Source organism: Archocentrus centrarchus, chromosome 20, assembly GCF_007364275.1.
Source record: "Archocentrus centrarchus isolate MPI-CPG fArcCen1 chromosome 20, fArcCen1, whole genome shotgun sequence".
Lineage (NCBI taxonomy): Eukaryota > Metazoa > Chordata > Actinopteri > Cichliformes > Cichlidae > Archocentrus > Archocentrus centrarchus.
This window is the reverse complement of record NC_044365.1, coordinates 3,713,018-3,736,599: the sequence shown is the minus strand read 5'-3', so window position 1 is coordinate 3,736,599 and position 23,582 is coordinate 3,713,018. Positions and strand designations below refer to the sequence as shown.

General features: G+C 47.0%; 2 protein-coding genes across 3 annotated transcripts in view; both read right to left on the bottom strand.

The window, feature by feature from the left end:
* The window catches only part of LOC115799317 (melanoma receptor tyrosine-protein kinase-like), a 278,847-nt gene that overhangs the window by 121,330 nt on the left and 133,935 nt on the right, over window positions 1-23,582 (bottom strand). The gene's annotated exons all lie outside the window — the stretch shown is intronic.
* LOC115799323 (NLR family CARD domain-containing protein 3-like) overlaps window positions 1-23,582 on the bottom strand; it is a 42,851-nt gene that overhangs the window by 13,496 nt on the left and 5,773 nt on the right. The window contains exons 1-3 of one of the 2 annotated variants that reach the window (XM_030756423.1): window positions 12,865-12,984; window positions 12,048-12,283; window positions 10,131-11,928 (exon numbers count right to left, since the gene is read on the bottom strand). In XM_030756423.1, the coding sequence (XP_030612283.1) occupies window positions 10,131-11,928; window positions 12,048-12,283; window positions 12,865-12,914 (2,084 nt within the window). In that variant the 5' untranslated portion in view covers window positions 12,915-12,984. Of the gene's footprint in view, window positions 1-10,130; window positions 11,929-12,047; window positions 12,284-12,864; window positions 12,985-23,582 lie in introns of those variants that run through there. The other variant, XM_030756422.1, reaches the window with a different exon arrangement.

Sequence of the window (23,582 nt, the reverse complement as noted above, 5' to 3'; positions counted from 1 at the left end):
GACGGTTCATCCGCAATTACAGCCAGACTGCGCTGCCTCTAACTTCTCTCACCTCTGTTTCCAGGCCCTTTGTGTGGACTCATGAGGCTGACCGGGCCTTTCAGTGTTTGAAGGAGAGATTTTGCTCTGCACCAGTGCTTGTTCACCCTGACCCCGACAAACAGTTCATCGTTGAGGTGGACGCATCTGAATCAGGAGTGGGTGCTGTCCTCTCTCAACGTGCAGACCCTGGGGGTAAGCTGCACCCTTGTGCCTTTTTCTCCAAACGCTTAACTCCAGCTGAGAGAAACTACGACGTTGGCAACCGTGAGTTACTGGCTATTAAGTTGGCACTGGAACAGTGGAGACACCTATTGGAAGGAGCTGTGCACCCTTTTATAATTTGGACGGATCACCAAAATCTAACTTACCTCCGAACTGCAAAAAGACTGAATGCTAGACAGGCCCGGTGGCAGTTGTTTTTAGGGAGGTTCAATTTCTTGCTCTCATACCGTCCTGGTTCTCGCAATGCTAAACCTGACGCTCTCTCCCGTCAATTTTCCACAGACTCCAGCCCTTCGGTGCCCGAGCCCATTCTACCCCCCTCATGTGTGGTCGGGACACTCACCTGGGAGATCGAGAACCTTATCCACCAGGCACAAGTAGGGGAACCGGATCCAGGAACTGGGCCTCCGGGCCGGCTCTATGTGCCACAGTCTGCCCGTTCTAAGGTAATACACTGGGTCCACACCGCCCGGTTTTCTTGCCATCCTGGTGTAAGTCGTACCATCTCTCAGCTTAGGAGACTGTTTTGGTGGCCCTCTCTTGAAAGAGATGCTCGGGCATATGTGTTGTCTTGCTCCATCTGTGCCAGCAGTAAGTCGAGAACTCAACCCTCGTCTGGTTACCTTCATCCTCTCCCCGTTCCGGGCCGGCCCTGGTCCCATATTGCACTAGACTTTGTCACCGGGCTTCCACCCTCAGCAGGCAACACAGTGATTCTCACTGTCATTGACCGGTTCTCAAAAGCGGCCCATTTTATTCCCTTGCCTAAACTACCTACAGCACTGGAGACAGCGCAGTTAGTTGTCAACCATGTTTTTCGTCTACACGGCATACCAGTAGATATTGTGTCAGACCGAGGGCCACAGTTCTCTTCCCAAGTGTGGAAGGCATTTTGTAAGGCACTGGGAGCTTCAGGCAGCCTTTCCTCCGGCCATCACCCACAGACAAATGGCCAAACTGAGCGCGTTAATCAGGAGCTGGAGGCAGCGCTTCGTTGCGTCACTGCCTCTGAGCCTACATCCTGGAGCACTCATCTTCCCTGGATTGAATACGCACACAACACCCACACCTCCTCTGCCACGGGATTTTCTCCATTTGAGGCATCATTAGGCTACCAACCCCCTCTGTTCCCCTCACAGGAGAGCGAGCTCAGTGTGCCTTCTGTCCAACTCCACCTCCGCCGCTGTCATCGGGTGTGGCGGAAGGCTAGAACGGCCCTCCTCCGTACGGCTGACCAAAACCGCCGCATTGCGGACCGCCGGCGCGCCCCGGCGCCCAGGTATCAAGTGGGTCAGAAGGTTTGGCTGTCTTCGCGGGACATTCCTTTAAAGGCCGCTACTCGGAAACTGGCACCCCGATTTCTCGGCCCCTTTAAGGTGGACAGGGTCATCAACCGGTCTGCAGTTCGCCTCCAGCTGCCCCCCTCCTTGCGGGTGCACCCGACATTCCACGTGTCCCAAGTGCGGCCGGTGTCCTCTAGTCCTCTGTGCCCTCCTGCCGATCCCCCGCCTCCCGCCCGGTTTGTGGATGGGGACCCGGTCTTCACGGTCCGGCGGGTGCTGGATGTGCGTCGCCGGGGGCGGGGCTTCCAGTATTTGGTGGACTGGGCCGGTTATGGCCCGGAGGAGCGGTCCTGGATTCCCCGCTCGTTCATTCTGGATCCATCTCTCCTCGCTGACTTCTACCGGCGTCGTCCTGGGGGGCCCGGGCGGCCGCCGAGTGGCGTCCGGTGAGGGGGGGGTGCTGTCATGAGTCGGGGCGGGCCATGTTGTTGGGAGTGTTTTCTGTCTTCCAGGTGGTTCATTGGGGAAGGCAGCTGTTCCCGGTTACTCATCAAGGTTAGGAGTATATAGGAGGGGCTGAGACGCTGACTCATCGCCAGATTGTTGTTCTACTCTTCGTGGTAGTAATCCGGCTACACAAGATAAAACTAGTTACAGTTGTATTCTTGTACTTACCAGCCTTGCCTTCTTCCCGTTTAGTGATCCTCCCGAGTGAACCAGCCCTCGCTTCCCGGCTCTGGATTCCTACCTGTGATCGGCGTTTTCACCACCACACCGGAACCCCTTCACCCGGTCCAGCTCCTCCTGTCTTCCCCTGCCTGCCTGCCCCTCGGACCACCTCGCCCTGACTCACTCGCCAGCCTCATCCCCGACCTGACCGTTAAGGTTGAGAGCCCAATTCTCCGTACTTGCCAGAAAGCCCTCACTAACCCCTCTTGTCCCTGTCAGTATTATTTTCTATTAAAGACTCTGTACTGTTCACTGTTGCCTCTGCGTCTGGGTCCGTTTTCTGCCGGCCATCATGACAAAAAAGTGTACCAGATTATAACAAAGAAAAATTGTTCAACAAATGCTTGATAGTTTGCAATTGTATAAGATATTCCAAAGCCCTGCCATTGGGACAGGTGATCTTGGGTGGGTTGGCGGCCTCATTTTGAACCAAAAATGCATTTGGTCTTATTGGTATTAAGGCAAAGATGGAGGTTGTGAAAGAACTGCTCTACTGAGGTGAGGCCGAGTTGTAGATGCTGCAGAATGGAGTAAAGGGCCAGCTGAATATAGGATGGTTTTATCAGCATATAGATGGATTTGGGAACAGCCAGCAGCTTTTGCTACATCAATAATGTAGATGGAGAACAAGGTTGGCCCCAAGATGGAGCCCTGGGACACACCTTTGGAGATGGTTAAGGGTTCTGATAAGATGTTTTCTGTTTTCAACTGCTGGACACGGTCAGCTAGATAGCTGGAAAACCAGTCACAGCAAGTGGTGGAAAGTCCAGTGCTGGAAAGTTGATACAAGAGGATCCTTTGACAGACTGAATCAAAGCCTTTGGCAAGATCAATGAAGGCAGCTATGCAGATCTTCTTGCTGTCTAATGCTGTAATAATGGAATCAAGGACCATCGTGACGGCTGTCATACATCCATGTCCAGCATGAAAACCAGATTGAAGTTCAGACAGGATATTCTTTGAAATGAGGAAGTGGCTTAGCTGTTTATAAACCATCCTTTCCAGGACTTTGGCTAGGCATGGTAAAATGGAAATGGGTCTATAGCAGTTGGGGTCTAAGCCAGAGCCACCTTTGAAGAGGGGAAAACTCATGGCCAATTTACAGTCAGCAGGGAAGACAGAGAGCTGTAGAGATTGGTTACATATTCTTGTGATGGGAGCAGGAATGAGAAGGAGAAGGAGAAACCAGTATTGCTGGAAGGGGAAGACTGAGCAGCAGACAAAGCAGTAACTGGGTTTGAAATAGTAAAAGCTTTGGTTTAATTAACAAAGTAATGGTTGAGGACTGAAGCCATGTGCGGCTTATCAGTAATAACAATGCTGTTGAATACCATAGCGTTTCGCAGGTGGGGAGAAGTGAGTTTGTTTTTCATGGACTTGACTGTTTTCCAGAACGTCCTTGCATTAGAGCTACAGGTGGTGAATTTCTTCTTAAAGTGGGAGATTTTGGCATTCCTGATTGTCTTTGTGGATTATTCCAACATTGCCTGAAGGCAAGCCAGTCAACAGGAGATTGAGAGGAACGGGTTTTTCGCCCAAGGGTATTCTTTAATAGATAAGTTCTGCCAAGTCATGGGAGAACCAGGGGCAGTAACAATTTTTAGTCCTAAATCTTTTCATACAGGTGTGTTTATCAATGATCCAAGTGAATGCATTCTTAAATAGGACCAGGCATCATCTGAGGAGTGGATAGAATTAAATGTGTCCCAAGGCACTGTCACACCATCTAGAAGAAAGGCCTTTATATCAAGTTTCTTCAGAGACCAGGAATAGTCCAATGATCACTCATTTGGCTGAAACTCCAGGTTGGTAGTTAGATGGGGTGTTAGTGAGATTGAGATCTATCAGTGTGGAGGAAGAGGGTGATTTGTGGTTGCATCTGATAGGCTCAGATATAATTTGGGAGAGGTTTAGAGCATCAAATTGTGGCTGAACTATATCTGGGGGGGTGATCATATCCCAATTTAGATCACCCAAAAGAACAAATTCAGAAGTGATAAATGGAGGAGCTAGGAGTTCACTAAGGGCTGTTAGTGAAAGGGCTGGGGAAGAGGTTGTTCAGTTGTAGACAGCAACAGAGAGAAAGAAACTTGTTGATTTTAAGCTTTACCACCAGTAAATCAAATTGCTTGTGGACTGACTTAGAAAGAGCTACAGTGCAGTGCAGATGGTCTTTAACATACATAACTACACCACCTTCCCTGGTGGCTCTATCCTGACAAAATATATCCAGATAAGTGTTACTTTTCTTAGGCCATGATTCAGAGATAGCTCAGAAATCAGTGTTAGAAGTGTGTACCAGTGTTTATTCATTATAATAGTGCCTTGAGTTGAACAGACTACAGACTTCACATGTAAAAAAAAAAAAAAACCCAGAGATTTAGGATCACAGAAGTCACTAAATAGCAAATGAGTTGAAGTGGGCTTATCTGAAGCAGGCCCAGGATTTGGGTGAACATTACCTGAGAATGTGCTGCTTTGGTGCATTTGTCTCCGCAAACAACTGCTACACACGCCAGGACCTTGTGGACATTGGCTACTGGCACAAGACATCAGTATCGAGTGATTTTCACTACACTCATAACATCCCAGACGACATAGCGAGACCGCCGGGTGCTCCGTGGATTGTTATCAGGTCTGGAAGGCGCCGCCGACGGCGGAGGGAGAGGAAGCAGAAGCGGGGCTGCAGGTCCGGCTTTATGCTGAAGCTGAGATGCCAACCACACAGGCCTCCTCTGCCAAGCCTGTATCTCTCCAACGCCAGGTCCATGGTAAATAAAACGGACAACCTAGAGTTAGAGCTGGCTGGAAATCGCTATGTTTGTGACTGCTGTGTAATGATTATCACTGAGACCTGGATAAACCCGCAGATTCCCGATGCTAGCGTGCAGCTAGCAGGCCGCACTCTGCTACGCGGAGATCGGACCAAGGACTCCGGTAAGAGCAGGGGAGGGGGTCTCTGTATTTACGTGCATGAGGACTGGTGTAACAATGGAACAATCATAGACAAACATTGTTCCCCAGACCTCGAGTACATGTCTGTAAGATGTCGGCCTTTTTTTTCTACCCAGAGAGCTAACAGTAGTGATCATCACAGCTGTGTATATAGCTCCCGATGCTAACGTTAGCATGGCGCTCTCTCTCCTGCTGAACGCTATTAACGAACAGCAGCGGGTCCACCCCGACGGTGTTTTTATTATCGCGGGAGACTTTAACAAGGCCAACTTAAAGACTGTACTCCCGAAATTCCACCAACATGTCAAATGTTCCACAAGAGGGGAGAACACTCTTGACCATGTTTACTCCAACATTAAGTACGCTTACAGAGCCAAACCCCTCCCCCACCTCGGCCAGTCCGACCATCTTTCCCTGCCGCTCACCCCAGCATACACCCCCCTCAGACGGAGAGCCAGGCCTACTGTAAAAACCATTACAACCTGGCCTGAAAACGCACTCTCCGACCTACAGGACTGCTTTGCATACACAGGCTGGGACTTATTCGAACACGAGGACCTAGAAACATTCACAGGGACGGTACTGGACTACATTAAGTTCTGTATCAGAAATGTGACTGTTAGCAAAAACATCCGGGTTTTCCCTAACCAGAAACCCTGGATGAACAGCCAGGTCCGTTCACTCCTCAAAACCTGTGATGCTGCCTTCAGGTCAGGCGACAGAGCTCTGTACAGTGCTGCTCGAGCTGACCTGAAAAGAGGAATTAAAAAAGCCAAGACGGACTACAGGAGGAGAATAGAGTCCCATCTGTCCAGCAATAACACACGGGAGGTGTGGCAGGGCATTCAGAACATCACAAACTTCAGAGGCTGTGATGTGACTGCAGGAGACCTGAGAGTGTCACTAGCAGAGGAACTTAACTGTTTCTTTGCTTGCTTTGAGACACCTCAGGACCACCCATCTGCTCCAGTCCTGCCCCCCCCACCAGGCTGCACCCCACTCACTGTCCAGGAGCATGAGGTACGGCGCGTGCTCCTGGCAGTGAACCCCAGGAAGGCTACCGGACCAGACGGAGTACCTGGCAAGGTGATCAGAGCTACGCTTGCATGCTCTTTGTGGATTACAGCTCAGCGTTCAACACAATCATCCCAGACATTCTCACCACCAAACTGCACACCCTGGGCCTCCCCCCCCTCACATGTTCCTGGATCAAGGACTTCTTAACCAACCGGCCCCAGACTGTGAGACTTGGCCCCCATCTCTCCTCCACCCACACACTGAGCACTGGGTCCCCACAGGGCTGTGTGCTGAGCCCCCTCCTGTACTGCCTCTACACCCATGACTGCAGTCCGGCCCACAATAACAACCTCATCGTCAAATTTGCTGACGACACCACAGTGGTCGGACTTATCTCAAAGGGAGATGAGGCAGCTTACAGAGAGGAGGTCCTGAAGTTGACAGCCTGGTGTTCAGAGAACAACCTGCACTGAACACCATGAAAACCAAAGAGATCATCATCGACTTCAGGAAGCACAGGACTGACCCAGCTCCCCTCTACATCAACGGCGAGCGTGTGGAGAGGGTCCACACCTTCAGGTTTCTTGGTGTCCTCATCTCTGCTGATCTCTCTTGGTCAGATAACATCACAGCTGTTATCAAGAAGGCTAAGCAGCGACTTCACTTCTTGAGGGTCCTCAAACCTGCTGCTGACCTTCTACCGCTCATCCATTGAGAGCCTGCTGACCTACTGTATCACAGTATGGTACGGCAGCTGCACTGAGGCAGACAGGGTCAGGCTTCAGAGGGTAGTCAAGACAGCACAAAGAATCGTTGATTGCCCTCTCCCCTCCCTGATGGACATCTACACCTCCCGCTGCATCAGCAGAGCCAGGAACATCATCAAGGACAGCTCCCACCCTGGCTTTGACCTGTTTGACCTGCTGCCCTCTGGCAGGAGCTACAGGAGCATCAAAGCCAGAACAAACAGACTCAAGAACAGTTTCTTCGCCAGAGCAATCACCACCCTGAACTCACACACTGTAACTGTGCAACACCCACATCTCTGTGCAATATTATATTATTCATACTGAACAATATCTAGCATTCCTATATTGTGTAATATCCAGTATTCATTCACTAGTGCAATATTCATTCACCAAGTGCAATATTCATCATCTTCATTATTATATGTATGCACATATTTACTTTTCTTACAATGTACAGATGCATCAATGTATGTATATATTTCTATACATTCTATTTTTTGTATATTTTATACATTGTTTATTTTCTGTATATTTCTTGATTATACTAGATTATAATATTTTTATTTTTATTTTAGAGAGTTTGATTTTCTGTTGCATGGCACTGAACAGGAGTGGCCCTCCAATCTCATTGTACATCCTGTATAATGACAATAAAGGCATTCTATTCTATTCTATTCTATTCTATTCTATTCTATTCTATTCTATTCTATTCTATTCTAAGATCTCTGGAGATGGACCTGTAACCTTGAGATTGTTGATATTTTTCCACAATGTTGGTTCTCAAGTCTTCAGACAGTTTTCTTCTCCTCTTTCTGTTCTCCATGTTTAGTGTGGCACAGACAGACACACAATGCAAAGATTGAGTCAACTTCTCTCTTTTTTATCTGGTTTCAGGTGTGATTTTTATAAACAAGCATCACATGCTTGAAACAAAGTTTTTTACACACAATTTTGAAAAGGCTCCAACAATTCTGTCCAGCCCATTTTTGGAGTTTAGTATGAAATTATATGAATTTTGTCTTTTTTTCTTCTTCCCCTCTTTTTTTGTGTTTTTCCAAAACACACACAGGAAATGAATATGTGCATAACAAAATGTGTGATTGCAATAATTTTCTGGGAGAAATACTTCATTTTCTGGAAATTTTTCAAGGGTGCCAATATTTTCGACCATGACTGTATGTGGATCTCAGCTTATAAAAATTTTTTAAATATTAATAGCAAGTATGGGTGGCATTGTCAAGGTATTCTAAATAACATTTTCTCTGGGGTACAGACACAGTACCTCCAAATGTGAGGGTAGAGAGGAAGGAATGGCCTGCCTGCAGGTCCTGACTTCAACTCCATTGAACACTTGTGGGATCAGCTTGGGCATGCTGTTTGTGCCACACTGTCTAAATTGTGACAAATGCTGGTTGCAGAATGGGATGCCATCCCACTGCAATATCTGATCAGCATGAGGAAGAGATGCTAGGCTGTTGTGGCTGTGTACAGTTCTTCCACATGCTACTGAGGCCCCTGTTTTTAAATGGATAAATTGTTAAATTGAAAACTGTTTCTTCACACTTCAATCATCCAGTCCCATAATAGACACCAAATAGGAGTCAATAGAAGAATACGCTGTTTGGCACTGGCAGAGAGGATTTGGAAAGTTTTCATGGGATCAACTCACATATTCAACTTTGCTGTGCAACCCAAAACTGCACTGTCCTTACAAATGTGCCACCATTTAAGTGGCAATAAACAAGCTTTCAGTGTAATATTTACTGCCAATAAGCATTGTTGCAACTAAGAACTAATCCACCAAACACAAATTTCCCTACTCTTTGTGCTATGTTTATTTATATAATCTACTTCTTGTACATTTCATATCCTGTACATAATTCATGTTCAATCCAAATGTCAACATTCTTATGTCTAGTCATATTGTTTGCATCCTCCAAATACATATTTATTTTATCACCTTTTAAAAATATGCAATCATTTTACACTCTATTGTCCAATCCTATACTACTCCTGATGCAGCTTTTTTCATGATGTAAGTCTAGTATGTAAAAAAAAAAATTCTAAGAATTTATACTTTATATTAGGGGTGGGACTCGATTAAAAAAAATGTATCGAATTAATTAGAAGCTTTGTAATTAATTAATCAAAATTGCGTTTTAATCACATTTTAATATTTAACATGATAAATATTAATTTAAGTTTGGTTGATGAATGAATCAATATACATAATCTTAAACTTCAAAATGTTTATTTTCCCACCAGTCTACTACACAGACCAACGAAGGGTGGAAGTGCTTCTGTGATAAACAAACTCCTGAAACTAAAGTTAAGCATCATAACTGGATAGTTTTATTCAACATTAATGTCTCACTTAATATAGTTGGAAATTAATCATTCTCTCAGCTGTATTCCTTGATGCTGAAATGTGTTATGCTTGTTTTAACAGCTTATTTTGAAAGACTTAAAATTAAACCACAAAAAGGAGAAAAAGTTTGTTCTCCATTTAACCAGCTACTTTTACACAGCTGTGCTTCACACTCACGGTTGCTAGGCGACATGAGCTACACAAAGGTGAGGGCAGGTAAGGCTGATATGAAGGCTAGCCGCTTACGTCCTCCCTTTGCGGTCTTCCTGGACTGCAAAGCACGTGAGCCGGGTCCGTCGCAGGATGCAGCCCCTGAATTTGGACATTGTGCATCGACATAATCTGTATGCTGGGAACTGAGAAACGTTCCACGATGCAAAGTGCGTTAAAATTTTTAATTTGTTAATTTCCCCATAATTAATTAATTGAAATTAATGCATTAAAGTCCCACCCCTACTTTATATACATGTATGTATTATCTCTTTTTTAGATTATGGACCTTGTGAGGTTAGTATAAGTGAAATTTTGTTCTGCTTGCATAATAACAAAAAAGGTCTTGAATCTCCTCTTTTTTCTAATCACCTCATATTACTCCCCTTTATTGTGTTAAAAAAAAAACTCCAAGAAAAAAAATACATAGCTTGTCTTCAGACAGTTAGCATCACTGACAATTAAACTAATACTCATTTAATACTGTGTATATTTGAGGAATTAAATCAATGATTTACACTGATTAACAATGTTAATGACCACCTCTTGACTCACCGAGCTTTTCTGCAGTTCGTCACAGCTGGAATCAGTCTCAGTCGTCCCTGCTCTGATGCATTGTACTTCTGCAGGTCCAACTCATCCAGAACCTCTTCTGACATCTGTAGCATGTAGGCCAGAGCTGAGCTTTGGATATCAGAGATTTTCTCTCTGTTCTCAGATTTCAGGAACTTTTGGACCTCCTGAAGTAACGAGAGGTCATTCATCTCCATCAGACAGTAGAAGATGTTGATGCTCCTGTCAAGAGAAATTTCATCACTGTTCATCTCCTTCAGGCTGTCAATGACTCTCTGGATGGTTTCTGGAATATTGTCAGTCTGACCCAGCAGGCCTCCTAAGAGTTTCTGGTTGGACTCCAGAGAGAGGCCATGAAGAAAGCGAACAAACAGGTCCAGGTGGCCATTTTTACTCTGGAGGGATTTCTTCATGACTCTCATGAGGAAATCATCCACAAATGAGATATAATGATAATGATGCTGATCATTTTCCAGGAATGCCTTTAACACGTCTGTATTCCTGTTAGTGTGACAATAAAGCATGTAGACTGCAGCCAGAAACTCCTGAATGCTCAGATGAACAAAGCTGTAGACTGGTTTCTGGAAGATCACACACTCTCTTTTGAAGATCTCTGTACAAACTCCTGAGTACACCGAGGCCTCTGTCACATCCAGACCACACTGCTCCAGGTCTTCTTGGTAGAATATGATGTTTCCTTTCTCCAGATGTTCAAACGCCAGCCTCCCCAGCTTCAGAAGAACTTCTCTGTCAGCCTCCGTCAGCTCCTGTGGACTCGTCTCATGTCCCTCATGGTACTTGTTCTTCTTCCTCTTTGTCTGAACCAGCAGGAAGTGTGAGTACATGTCAGTCAGGGTCTTGGGCAGCTCTCCTCTCTGCTCTGTGGTCAACATGTGCTCCAGAACTGTAGCAGTGATCCAGCAGAAGACTGGGATTCTGCACATGATGTGGAGGATCCTGGATGTCTTCATGTGGGAGATGATTCTGCTGGACAGCTCTTCATCACTGAATCTCCTCCTGAAGTACTCCTCCTTCTGGGCGTCTGTGAAGCCTCGTACTTCTGTCAGCCTGTCCACACATCTAGGAAGGATCTGATTGGCTGCTGCAGGTCGGGAAGTTATCCAGACGAGAGCCGAGGGAAGCAGCTTCCCCTCGATGAGGTTTGTCAGCAGCTCGCTGACTGATGACTTCTGTGTGACATCAGACACGAGCTTCCTGTTGGTGAAATCCAATGAAAGTCTGCTTTCATCCAGGCCGTCAAAGATGAACAGAAGCTTCCAGACAGCGAGCTTCTCTGCTAGGACCTTCTGTAATGTTGGATGGAAAACATGGAGCAGCTCCAGAAGACTGTACTGCTGATCTCTGATCAGGTTCAGCTCCCTGAATGAAAGCAGCATCACCACACTGACATGTTGGTTCTCCAAGCCCTCTGCCCAGTCCAGAACAAACTTCTGCACTGAGAAGGTTTTTCCAACACCAGCGACGCCGTTGGTCAGAACCACTCTGATGGGTCTCTGTTGGTCAGGGAAGGCTTTAAAGATGTCGTGGCACCTGATTGGTCTGTCATGGAGGACGTCCATCTTGGAAGCTGTCTTCAGCTGCATCACCTCATGTTGGGTATGAACCTCTTCACTCTGTCCCTCTGTGATGTAGAGCTCAGTGTAGATCCTGTTCAGGAGGGTTCTGCTTCCTGTTTGATCACTTCCTTCAGTCACACGTTCACATCTCCTCCTCAGACTGATCTTATGTTCCTCTAAAACCTCCTGCAGACCAGCATCCACTGAAAGACAGAAAAACACTGAGACTAAAGAGAAAGAAAACTCTGAAATGTGTCAACAACACAGCAAGAAGTCCAGTTTTCAGAAATGAGTCCATCACCAGACACATGTTCAGTCTTACTTTGTCCACAGCTGCTCAGACTGGCTGTCTGCAGTCCAGCATTGGTTCTGGGTCTTTGTCCACACTGGAGAAAGGAGGAGTCTCCTGATGATGCAGACTGGTCCCAGTATGAGGAGATGCACTGTCTGCAGAACCAGTGTCCACAGCTGGTAGAGACCGGATCCTTCAGGACGTCCTGACAGGAAGCACAGCAAGATGGCCGCTCCTCCACACAGACCCCGCTCCTCTTCCTCTCTCTGTGAACACATTTCTTTATCACTAAAATCATTTGCTGACTGTTGCTGACAAAGATCCAGATGTGACGACACTGTGCAGAAGCTCTGATGGTCACAGAAAGTATGAACAGTGGAGCTACTTTTCTGTTTGCATCCAGCATTCAGGCTGGACCCAAAGTGATTTTCATTCGATTGTATCACTGCTACTTCTTTTCCTGTCTTATTAAACACTGAGTGATCTGCTTCCAGTTTACTATGACTACAAACTCAGCACCTCCTGTAGATACTTCACAGTAAAAGCTTTCCATCAGAGAGAGCAGATTATTTCTGTCATGGCTTACAGGGAAATGAAGGACCCAACTGCAGGAGCAACCGCTAAAAGTTTAAAGCTTTTATTTGCACAAATCTAGAAGTTAGTTTGGTTGGTTATGTCCTGGTTTAAGCAGAGGGAACTGCCCAGGGTTTGTTTCTACTACTCCGTCAGCCAGACGATACTTTCACTTTCACTCTTAATTCCTCGTGCACTCATAAACCGAATTGGACTCAGCTCTGGTAGAAGTAACGATCCGGCAAGGACTGAAGATTTCACATGGCTTACATACCCGTCAGGTGAGCGTTCAGAAAGAACAGGTGAGTGGTTAACGATTGCCATCAGGTGTGCGGATCACTGCTGGAAGAGGCTGGTCAGAGGGTGGAGTAAACACCGAGCCTGCCCAGGAAATAACACACCCACACAAACACAACAACAATACCGAGGGATGCCAGCCCAGAGAGAGCGAGGACAATGACAGTACCCCCCCCTTAACGGGAGCCCCCTGGCGACCTACGATGTAACTCCCAGACCATGGAAGGGTCCAGAATCGCAGAACAAGGCACCCAAGTATGCTCTTCCGGACCATACCACTCCCAATCCACGAGAAATTGGAGGCCACGACTCCGCCAGCGGACATCCAACAACAGATGGATAGAGTAAGCAGGCTGACCTCCAATGACCCGGGCAGGCGGAGGAGTTTGGCCGGAGGGCACAGGTGGCTGGATCTAACCGGCTTGTTCTGTGAGACATGAAAGGAGTTGTGAGTCCTGATGTGATGAGGCAGATTCAACCAGACAGAGACAGGGTTTATCACAGAGCTGATTTCAAAAGGACCAATATAAGAGGGTGATAGTTTCTTAGATTCAGTTTGGAGGTTGATGTTGTTAGTGGACAGCCAAACCTGTTGTCCAGGAACATACGTCAGTGCGGGAAGGCGGCGCCAATCAGCCAGTTGCTTGTTCCAAGCGGAGGTGCGAAGAAGAGCAGCTCGGGTTGATCTCCACATCCTCCTGCAATGGCGGAGATGGTGTTGGACCAAAGGAACACTCAGTTCAGTTTCCTGAGATGGGAACAGAGGGGGCTGATGACCCAGGCTGGCTTCAAAAGGCAATGGTCCGGTAGCAGAGGACGTCATAGTATTGTGAGCATACTCCACCCAAGCCAGCTGAGCACTCCAAGTGGTCTGATTCGAGGAGGTGACACAATGGAGAGCCGCTTCCTGTTCTTGGTCCATGCGTTCCGTCTGGCCATTGGTCTGAGGATGAAAACCAGAAGATAGGCTGACCTGAGCACCAAGTGTAGTGCAGAATTCCTTCCATACGTGAGATGAGAACTGAGGGCCACAATGGGAAACCATATCCAGAGGAATCCCATGAAGATGGAAGACATGGTCAGTGAGCAGGCGGGCCATTTCCAGAATTGTCGGAAGCTTTAGCAGAGCTATAAGGTGAGCTGCTTATGAGAATTGATCAATTATGTTACCTGAGGATGGGGGCAGCCCCGTGACAAACTCAAGGGACATGTGGCTCCAAGGGCGTCCAGGTATGGACAAGGGTCTTAACAAACCGGTGGAGGGAGATCTTATTTCGGGCGCAGATGGTGCAGGCACCAATGTATTCTCGGACATCCTGGGTCAAGAAGGGCCACCAGAATGATCTCTGGAGAAAGGTGATGGTTCAAAACACTCCGGGATGGCAGGTAAAGCGGGCCGTGTGAGCCAAGTGCAGCACCTTGGACTGGACCAAGGTAGGTACATACAGCCATTTGGCAGGACCGGTCCCAGGATCCAGTTCATCCCATTGCGCTGCCCGGATCAAAGATTCCAGTTCCCAGATTAGGGATCCAATCACACAGGATGGAGGGAGGATAGTCTCTTCTGGTGGGGAGAGCTTGGGGTTGGTAAACAGGTAAGAAAGGGCGTCCGGTTTGGTGTTTTGGGAGCCAAGACGATAGGAGATGGTGAAGTTAAACCTGGCAAAGAACAGAGACCACCTGGCTTGATGAGCATTCAATCTCTTGGCCTTTTGGATGTATGAGAGTTTTTTGTGGTCCGTCCAAACAATAAAAGGCTGTTCAGCTCCCTCAAGCCAGTTCCAGAGCCAATTTCACTGCCAAGAGCTCCCGGTCACCGAAGTCATCGTTCTGCTCTGCAGGAGATAGACGACAAGAAAAGAAAGCGCACAGATGCAATTTGTCATTCTTTTGCTGGGATAACACAGCTCCTAGCCCAGCATCCAAGGCATCCACCTCCACAATGAATGGTTACGACAGATCTGGTTGTATCAGGATGGGAGTGGTAGCAAACAGACATTTGAGGTGGTCAAATGTTTCTTGAGCTTGGAGGAGAAAAGGTTGCTTAGGGGAAGTGAGAGTGGTTAAAAGGGACACAACACGACTGTAGTCTTTAATGAAACAATGACAGAAATGGGCAAATCCTAAAAAACTTTGCAACTGTTTCCAAGTGGAAGGTGTTGGCCATTCAACCACCAATTTTACCTTAGCTGGTTCCAGTTTGATGCTGTCAGGTGCGATGACATATCCTAGGAAGGACACTGTTTGGACATGGAATTCACATATTTCACCTTTGACAAGTTGACGGTTCTCTAGCAGTCTCTGCAGGACTTGGCGAAAGTGTTCTTGGTGTTCCTGGAGGGTTCTTGAAAAAATCAAAATGTCATCCAGATATACAAACTAAAAGATTCAGAAAATCCCAGAGGATGTCATTTACCAATGCTTGAAATACTGCAGGGGTATTGGTCAGAATAAATGGCATCACCAGGTATTCAAAGTGGCCCAGATGCGTGTTAAACACCGCTTTCCACTCATCCCCTTCGCAAATGTGGACCAGGTGATCGGCATTCTGGAAGTCATGTATATATGTCTCCGTAACTTCACTTTCAGGGAAAGAACATCATTATTTACATAAAGAGTAATCGGCACCATTAAACAAGGTAGGGAAGAGGAGTGAGAGGAATCACCCGCCAGCACCCCTACTTGGACTGACGGGCCCTGCCTTTTAGCCGCCACGGCTAGGAGGAAAGGAAGTGACCCATTTTCCCACAGTAAAGGCACTCACCCGCTGCCAGCCTGTGACTACATTCCTCCGGGGTGAGGTGTGTGTGCAGCCAAGTTGCATGGTTTCCACTTCGTTCTCCGAAGATGGGCCCGCTGCCATCTGCTCATCAGCAGAGATCGGCTGAGCATAGGAATTTTGGGGTCTGTAGCAGAGCTGTTTGCACTGATCATGGACACAATCGTCCAGTTTGGTGCACATTGCTACCAGCTGATCTAAAGAGGGAGGAAGCTGTTTTGTTGCCAATTTATCGTGGATGTATTCTGCCAGATCGCTGAAAAAAGCCCCCTGTAATGCTTTTACTCCCCACCCAGTCTCCTCAGCTAGAATCCAAAAGTCAGTTGCATAATCCGACATGTGCTGCTTACCCTGGTGTAGATTAAACCTGCGCTGGGCGGCCTGGTCACAGCTGTCTCCTTTCACAAACATACTCCTTTCACAAACTTGTTCAAAAATTTGACGTAAGAAAGATCGTCATTTGCCCTAATAACCACCTGTGCCCCAATGGAATGCCCTCCCTCTCATAAGTGTGGTCATATATGTAATTTTAGCATTGTCTGCAGCATACGTCCTATTGAGCTGTTTAAACACTAGTGAGCACTGAATCAGGAAACCCAGGGCTTCTTCCAATTCACCGGAGAAAAGAGCAGGAGGAGGGAGGGCTCGTTCCGGAGGCTGAGGGGGCTCCATGGAGCTCAACATGGCGGCAGAGCACTCCGGTGGATGTGCAGTGACTGGCGGTGTGGTTTGCTCTTCCAGAGATGAAGCCGCCGGGGGAATATGACTGGGTGAACATAACATCTGTAACACATTTCCAATTTCATCCATCTTACGAGCCACCACCACCTGGTCTGCCATTAGATGCCAGAGCACTTGGTTGTGTTTCTGCAGCTGGTCTCCGAGGGATGAGAGCACTCTCTGCACTGACATTGCTTCCGCTGGGTCCAGCTGGCCAGATCATTCTGTCCTGGCTTGCGGGGAAATGAAGGACCCAACTGCGGGAGCAACCATTAAAAGTTTAAAGCTTTTATTTGCACAAATCCATAAGTTAGTTTGGTTGGTATTGTCCGGGTTTAGGCAGGGGGAACTGCGTGGGACTTGCTTCCAGCACTCCGTCAGCCAGATGATGCTCTCACTTTCAACCACCTGATGTGGTTACCCTTGTATTCCTTTGGCTTGCTGCCTATACATTGTAGTTCTTACTAGTGGATCACAGGGTTGTTGTCATGTGCCTTTGGGCCTAGGATCAGGCCCTGACATTTATGCTCATGAACCAAATGACATCTTGCTCCAGCCTCTGACGGGGACGGTCGCATTCTATCTCTCTCCCTGCCCTCCCTATCTTTCCTGCTTGCTGCTTGCTGTGAGAGCGTCTCTTGCACACTGTTCGAATAAGAATAAGATTGAGAGCAATATGGATTTGGCAAACTGGGCCTTCAAGACCATGGATCGAATTTTTTCCACTATGAGATCTGGGAAAGGGGAGCCTGCGTGTCCGAGTGGAACAGACCCGGTTGGATACGTCATCGACTCTTGGAGCTCGTGGAGACCTGTGTGCTTCTCGGCCCTAGAGGTGGAAGACGTGGAAGACGCTTACATATTTGGCTATCTGGTAGCGGTATCTTTTCTGTTTGGGCTTGGAGGATACCTGATTTACCGTGAAATCAAGAAAACCTGGACGGCAGTTCGACATCTGCAGAGGCTGCCGACCCAGGTGGATGGGCTGACCAGAATGGTACAGACTCAGACTCAAAGCCTGATGAACCTGAGCCGTAGACTTGGGGAGTAGCAGGTGAGAGGGGTTCGATCTGGAGATAAGGTACGGTTCTGCTCAGTGAGGATGGTAACTAATGAATTTGGATTATTGGATTTATTGAATGGTTTCCCAGTGAGACTGAAGGCTGTTGAAAAAACAAGCAGCCTGTTCCAAAACAACACCTGCATTATCAGAATTCGGCTCCCTAGCCGGCCTTGGCTGGCAATCATATCTCTCCAGAACTATGTGTGAAGGCCGCTATCCCCCTCAGCCCTCTCTGTGATTTGTGAAGCTGGATCTGGTGTACCAAGGCTGCTGATGAACTTCCATCACTATCAGCAAACTGTTTGCCTGGGAGCTGGCATCTGGGCTCCACAATGCCCCCACCCTCTCGTCTCCGTCTGCGTCCCCTCCTGACCCTGACCCTACCCACCATACTGCTATCCCGGCTTTATATGTGCAATATGCTTTTTGCTGAGGTGTTTTTTGGAACCTCGTAAGGTGTTCTTTATGAACACAGTATGAGATGATTTTTTTGAACCTAACTATCCCAATGTATCTCTTTCTGTCTCTCTGCTAAAGGTAGCGCCGTTGTGAAACGGTTGCATGACCTCAGACATCTGTCCCCCCCTGTCTGTGTTATGTTTTTGTTTTGGATGGATGTTCTGTTAACTGCAATTTCCCCATTTGTGGGACTAATAAAGGCATTCTTGATTCTTGATTCTTGATTCTTGATTCAGAATGCACAGCCTTCTTGGAGTTGTTGGGTGTAGTGCTCAAGGATGTTCCATCTGGTGACTCCATTGTCTTAACCCCTTAACTGGCAGCAAAAAAATCACCTGACAAAAACTACATAACGCCTTCTGGTTATTATTGGCTCTGAACAACCCATTTCATAGCCTATTAATCGGCTGCGTCTGGTCCGCGGGCCGAATGAAGTGCATTTATATGGCAGGCTAGACCCGCCCATTTTGACTGACACCTCATTCGGCCAATCATGTTAAGAAATGGGTTTCCCAGAGCCAATAATACTCAGAGGGCGTCACGTAGCTTTGTCAGGTGATTTGGTGCAGCCAGTTACATGATTGGCCGAATGACGTGTCAATAAAAATGGGAGGGTCTAGCCTGCCATATAAAAGGGACTACAAACGGCCCGTCACCGGGCCCTTGCCAGTTAAGGGGCTACTGGAAGACTTCAATACTCACAGTGGCAACAACATTGAGACCTAGGGTGGCATCACTAAAAGGGACCGCCTGTCTGAACTGAACCTGAGTGCTGTTCTGTTATTGGAAATCTGTGCAAACAAACACCATGTTTGAACATAAGGCTGTCCGTAAGTGTACATTACACCAAAAGACCCAGAGTCACAGGTCAGTGATCAATTTTGTAATCATATCATCAAATTTGTGGCTTTATGTTCTGCAAACTCGGGTGACGAGAGGAGCTGAACTGTCAACTCATTACCACCTGGTAGTAAGTAAGTAAGTAAGGATCAGGTGGCAGTGGATGATGCTGGGTAGACCTGGCACACAGGAAGATATAATGAGGGTGTGCTAGGATTGCCTTGCAGAGGCCCCGGTTTGTGAGATTGTCAACTCCCAACTCTGGCAGAACTTTTACAGCATTCCAAGGGAGGCTGAAAACACAGTGTCCGAATGGACCTTGTTCCTCACCTCTATTGTTTCGGCTGCTGCACGATGCTATGGCTGGGAGGTGGTTGATGTCAGTCATTGTGGTAATCCCTGAACCAGATGGTGGATGCCAGAGCTTAAACGAGCATTCACGCTGAAGAAGGAGTCCTTTTCATATTGGTTATCCTGTGGGACTTTTGAAGCAGCTAATGGGTACCAGCAGGCCAAGCAGAATGTGGCTTGGGCAGTGGTTGAAGCAAAATGTCAGGTGTGGGAGGAAGAGGAGGGGAGTTTGGTGAGGCCATGAAAACAGACTTTCAGTCTGCCTTGAAGTGATTCTGGCAAACCGTCAAGTGACGCAGGAAGAGAAAGCGGTGCTCTACTGTGTGGATAGAGAAACACTGTCTTGGTTGACATGCCTCTGCAATGTTACATGGCAATCTAGGGCAGTGCTCCTGGATTGGCAGACTAGGGTAGTGGTCCCCGTCTTTAAGAACGGGGACCAGAGGGTGTGTTTCAACTATCTGGGATTACACTCCTGAACCTCCCCAGGAAGGTCTGTAAATGGTAAATGGACTAGCTCTTATATAGTGCTTTTCTACTCAGTCAGAGCACTCAAAGCGCTTACACAACATGTTTACATTTACCCATGCACTCACATTCATACAAGCACTTCCATGTTTATACTAAGCTAAGTGCTTTTTAATTAACTAACATTCACACGCGTTCATACTCCGACAGGATGGTCGGAGAGCAACTTGGGGTTAAGTATCTTGCCCAAGGATACATTGGCATGTAGCCTGGAGTAGCCAGGAATCGAACCGCTGACCTTCCGATCAGTAGGTGACCTGCTCTACCTACTGAGCTACAGCCACCCCAATCCCCTTTCCAGCACTCTGTGCCAGAGTGCTGGAAAGGGGAGTTCATGCATTAGTCAAACCTCAGATTCAGGAGGAACAATGCAGTTTTCATTGTGGTCATGGAACATTGGACCAGTTTTTTTATCTTTTGAAGGACATTTGAGTGTGCGTGGGAGTTTGCCAGTCTAGTATACATGTGTTTTGTGGACTTGAAGAAGGCATTTGTCATCATTGGGGTATTCTGTGGGATGTGCTGTGGGAGTATGGGGTTTCTGGCCCATTTTTAAGGGCCTTTTGGTTCCTGTATAACTGCAGCGAGAGTTATTGCTGTAATGAGGATAATGAGTAATTTCTACTGGGTCTTGAACTCCACCAGGGCTGCCCTTTGTCACCGATTCTGTTTATAATTTTTATGGACAGAATATTTATGTGCAGCCAAGTGGAGGAAGGCTTCCACCTTGGTGGCCTGAGAATCTTATCTTCACTTTTTGTGGATGATGTCCTGTTGACTTCATTAGGCGGTGGCCTCCAGCTCGCACTGGAGCAGTTTGCAGCCAGGTGTGATGTGGTGGGTATAAGAATTGGCACCTCCATATCTGAGGCCATGGTTCTCAGCCAGAAAAGGGTGGAGGGCCCACTGTGGGTAGCTGCCTCAAGCGGAGGACTTCAAATATCTCAATGTCTTGTTCACAAGTGAAGGAAGAGGGGAGAGGGAGATTGAGCCACGGATTGGGGCTGTAGCTATAGTGATGCAGATGCTGTACTGGTGTGTCGTGGTGAAGAGTGAGATGAGCACAAAAGTGAAACTGTCAGTTTACTGGGCAATCTACACCCCTATCCTCACCTATGGTTGACTACCAGAGCAGCTGACTTGAAATAGAAAATCTAACCTCGAATCCTGGACCTTCCGTGGCTGAAAGTCTGCTAGAAGATGTGAATGCAGCACTACTGACAATCCTCACTTCAACCACCACTGAACCCAATCAACTGATCTATACCTTGAGATACTTGGCTATAACCCCCCCCCTCCCCGTACCCTCCATAGACAGGGAGATGAGAGGCTAAGATCAAGTAAGCATGGAGGGAAGCAAACTATCAGAGCTGCAGAAAGGTGTGATGAAGAAAGGTGTATCTAAGAAGTACAACAAGCTTTCCATGTCTAAGGCCTTAGAAACTGCCAAGCAAAGACTCACAGCTATGGCTAACCACTTGAAGAGGTATACCAGAGACACAGTAACCAGGAAAATAAACCAGATGTTCTCCACTGAACCATCCAAGGTATACTATTAGTGGCAGGGGAACAATATGGGAACAGGCTCTCGACCAAGGCTATAGATGAAGCAATATTTTTATTTTTATATAACTATAAATAAATTCCTTACTTGTGGTTGATTTGTGTCCACCACCCTTGGGTCCTCTACCAGAGGCCTGGGAGCTTGAGGGTCCTGCATAGTATCTTAGCTATTCCTACAACTGAGCTCTTCTGGACAGAGATTTCAGATATCGTTCCAGGAATCTGCTGGAACCACTCTCACAGTTTAGGAGTCACTGCCCTGAGTGTTCTGATTACCACAGGACCACTGTTGTCTTAACCTTCCACATCCTTTCTAGCTCTTCTCTCAGCCCCAGGTATCTTGTGTTCCTATTGATCAGTATTGCTATATCACTATGACCTTCTTCCTCTGTTTGTCCACCACTACTATGTCCAGTTGGTTAGACATCACCAGTTTATCCATCTATATCTGGAAGTCCCACAGGATCTTGTCATTCTCACCTACTGTTGTAGGTGTATTCCTTTTTTGATCTTGGGAATTCAAGGCCATGTTGGGCACAGATGTTCCTGTATATTATGCCAGCCACTTGGTTATGTATGCCCTGCCTGCTAGCATCTTGTTCCCTGCTGTTATGTGCTGCATTGTCTCAGGGGCATCTCTGCACAGCCTGCCCCTGGGGTCTTGTGTGGTAGACTCCAGCCTCTACTGATTTTGTGCTCAGAGCTTGTTCCTGGGCTGCCATGGTTAGTGCCTCTGTGCTATCTTTAAGTCTTGCCTTCTCCAACCATCGGTAGGATTTTTTGATACCTTTACCTTTATACCTTTATTAGTCCCACAATGGGGAAATTACAGTTAACAGAACACCCATCCAAGAAATACAAACACAGAGACAAACACAAAAAGGGGCGACTGGTGTCTGAGGTCATGCAGCCGTTTTATCGGCACTACCTTTAGCAGGAAAAACAGAAAGAGATACACTGGGATAGGTAGGTTAAAAAAAATCATCTCGTACTGTGATCATTATGAACACCTTACGAGGTTCCAAAAAAACACCTCAGCAAAGCAGTAGCACATTTAAAGCCTGACGAGCACTAGGGTGGGTAGGAGAGAGGCTGCCAGCGGAGACGAGCAGGATACTGTGATGGTCACACAGCTTCCAGACCAGCAGTTCATGATAATGTTCGTGGGTGGCTTAGTGGTGAAGCCGGCGACCACATACACACGCTGCGTTGCGCGTCCCGGCCCGGCGCCGATTTGCCCGCGTGTCTTCCCCTGTATCTCTCCCCCATTTCCTGTCTCTCTCCACTGTCACAAAAAGCCGCTGTGGCCAAAAATGGAAAGAAAAAAAAAAAAGATGGTACAGTCAGCCTTGGTTGCCAGGATACCACTTCATACAGGTCACAACACGGGGCGGGGGGGTGAAGAGCATCTGTTTACAAACATCTCCAGGAGATGATTTAGACAGACAGCATCCAAGGCCGTCTGGGAGCCAAATTCCAAATACTGCAATTGTTTTGGTTCAGGCCGTCATAACTATTTGCTGACAGACCTTACAGTTTTCTGGTTACCTCTCAGAAATCCAATCATCCAAATTTGGTTCTACTCCACCATGCATAACAGACACTCCAACACTCCTCCAGATGTAATCCACTTTGATTCAGCTCTACTGAGTCTGATTGAGTTCGTACTGTTTTTGCATCCCTCATAGGCAGCCTTATTAGGGCCAGAACAGCTGCCCAGAAACCAGGTATCCCCAGATCCAATTCGGGAAAAATCCTGGTATCAATATATATGCCACGTCCACACAGTACAGCCAGGAACGTTATCTTCCATCCCCACAGGAATCCATAACATAGCCAGCCGGGTGTATAGTCAGACCAGAGGAAAGAGGGTTCCCCTTCTCCCAATCTCTTCATGATGAGAATTTGATCATCAATAGTGTTGAGAGACCAGCTGATCAGATCCATAATTTAAATTCCAGTTCAGGGATGTGTAAAGGGACGTTCTAAGCAGCGAAGCAGCAAAAAGTAGGGGTAGATAGGGAAGGCTGGGAACCTTCCCTATCTACCCCTATATGCAGGGGTGAAAGTACTTTTAAATTCTTGCCGATACTATGACAAAAACAAAGTAGAATCACTTGACAATGTGAGGAACTAAGATGTTTGCTCACGCTGTACACTTAACACAATTGATGACCACCTTCATGCATTCTGGCTCTCTCCACCAATACAAAATTTCTGGAAAATAAATAACCACCAAATTTTCTCAAACCCCAATCCTCTTGGCAACCACTGTGTTTTGGAGGTGAATGCACTCTTGTGCAGTGTAAATGAAATCTCTGGTCATAAGCAGTGTTTTTGAGCTGTGCTGTGTTGTTGAAATTGAGCAGAATAACATGAAACACCATTAATT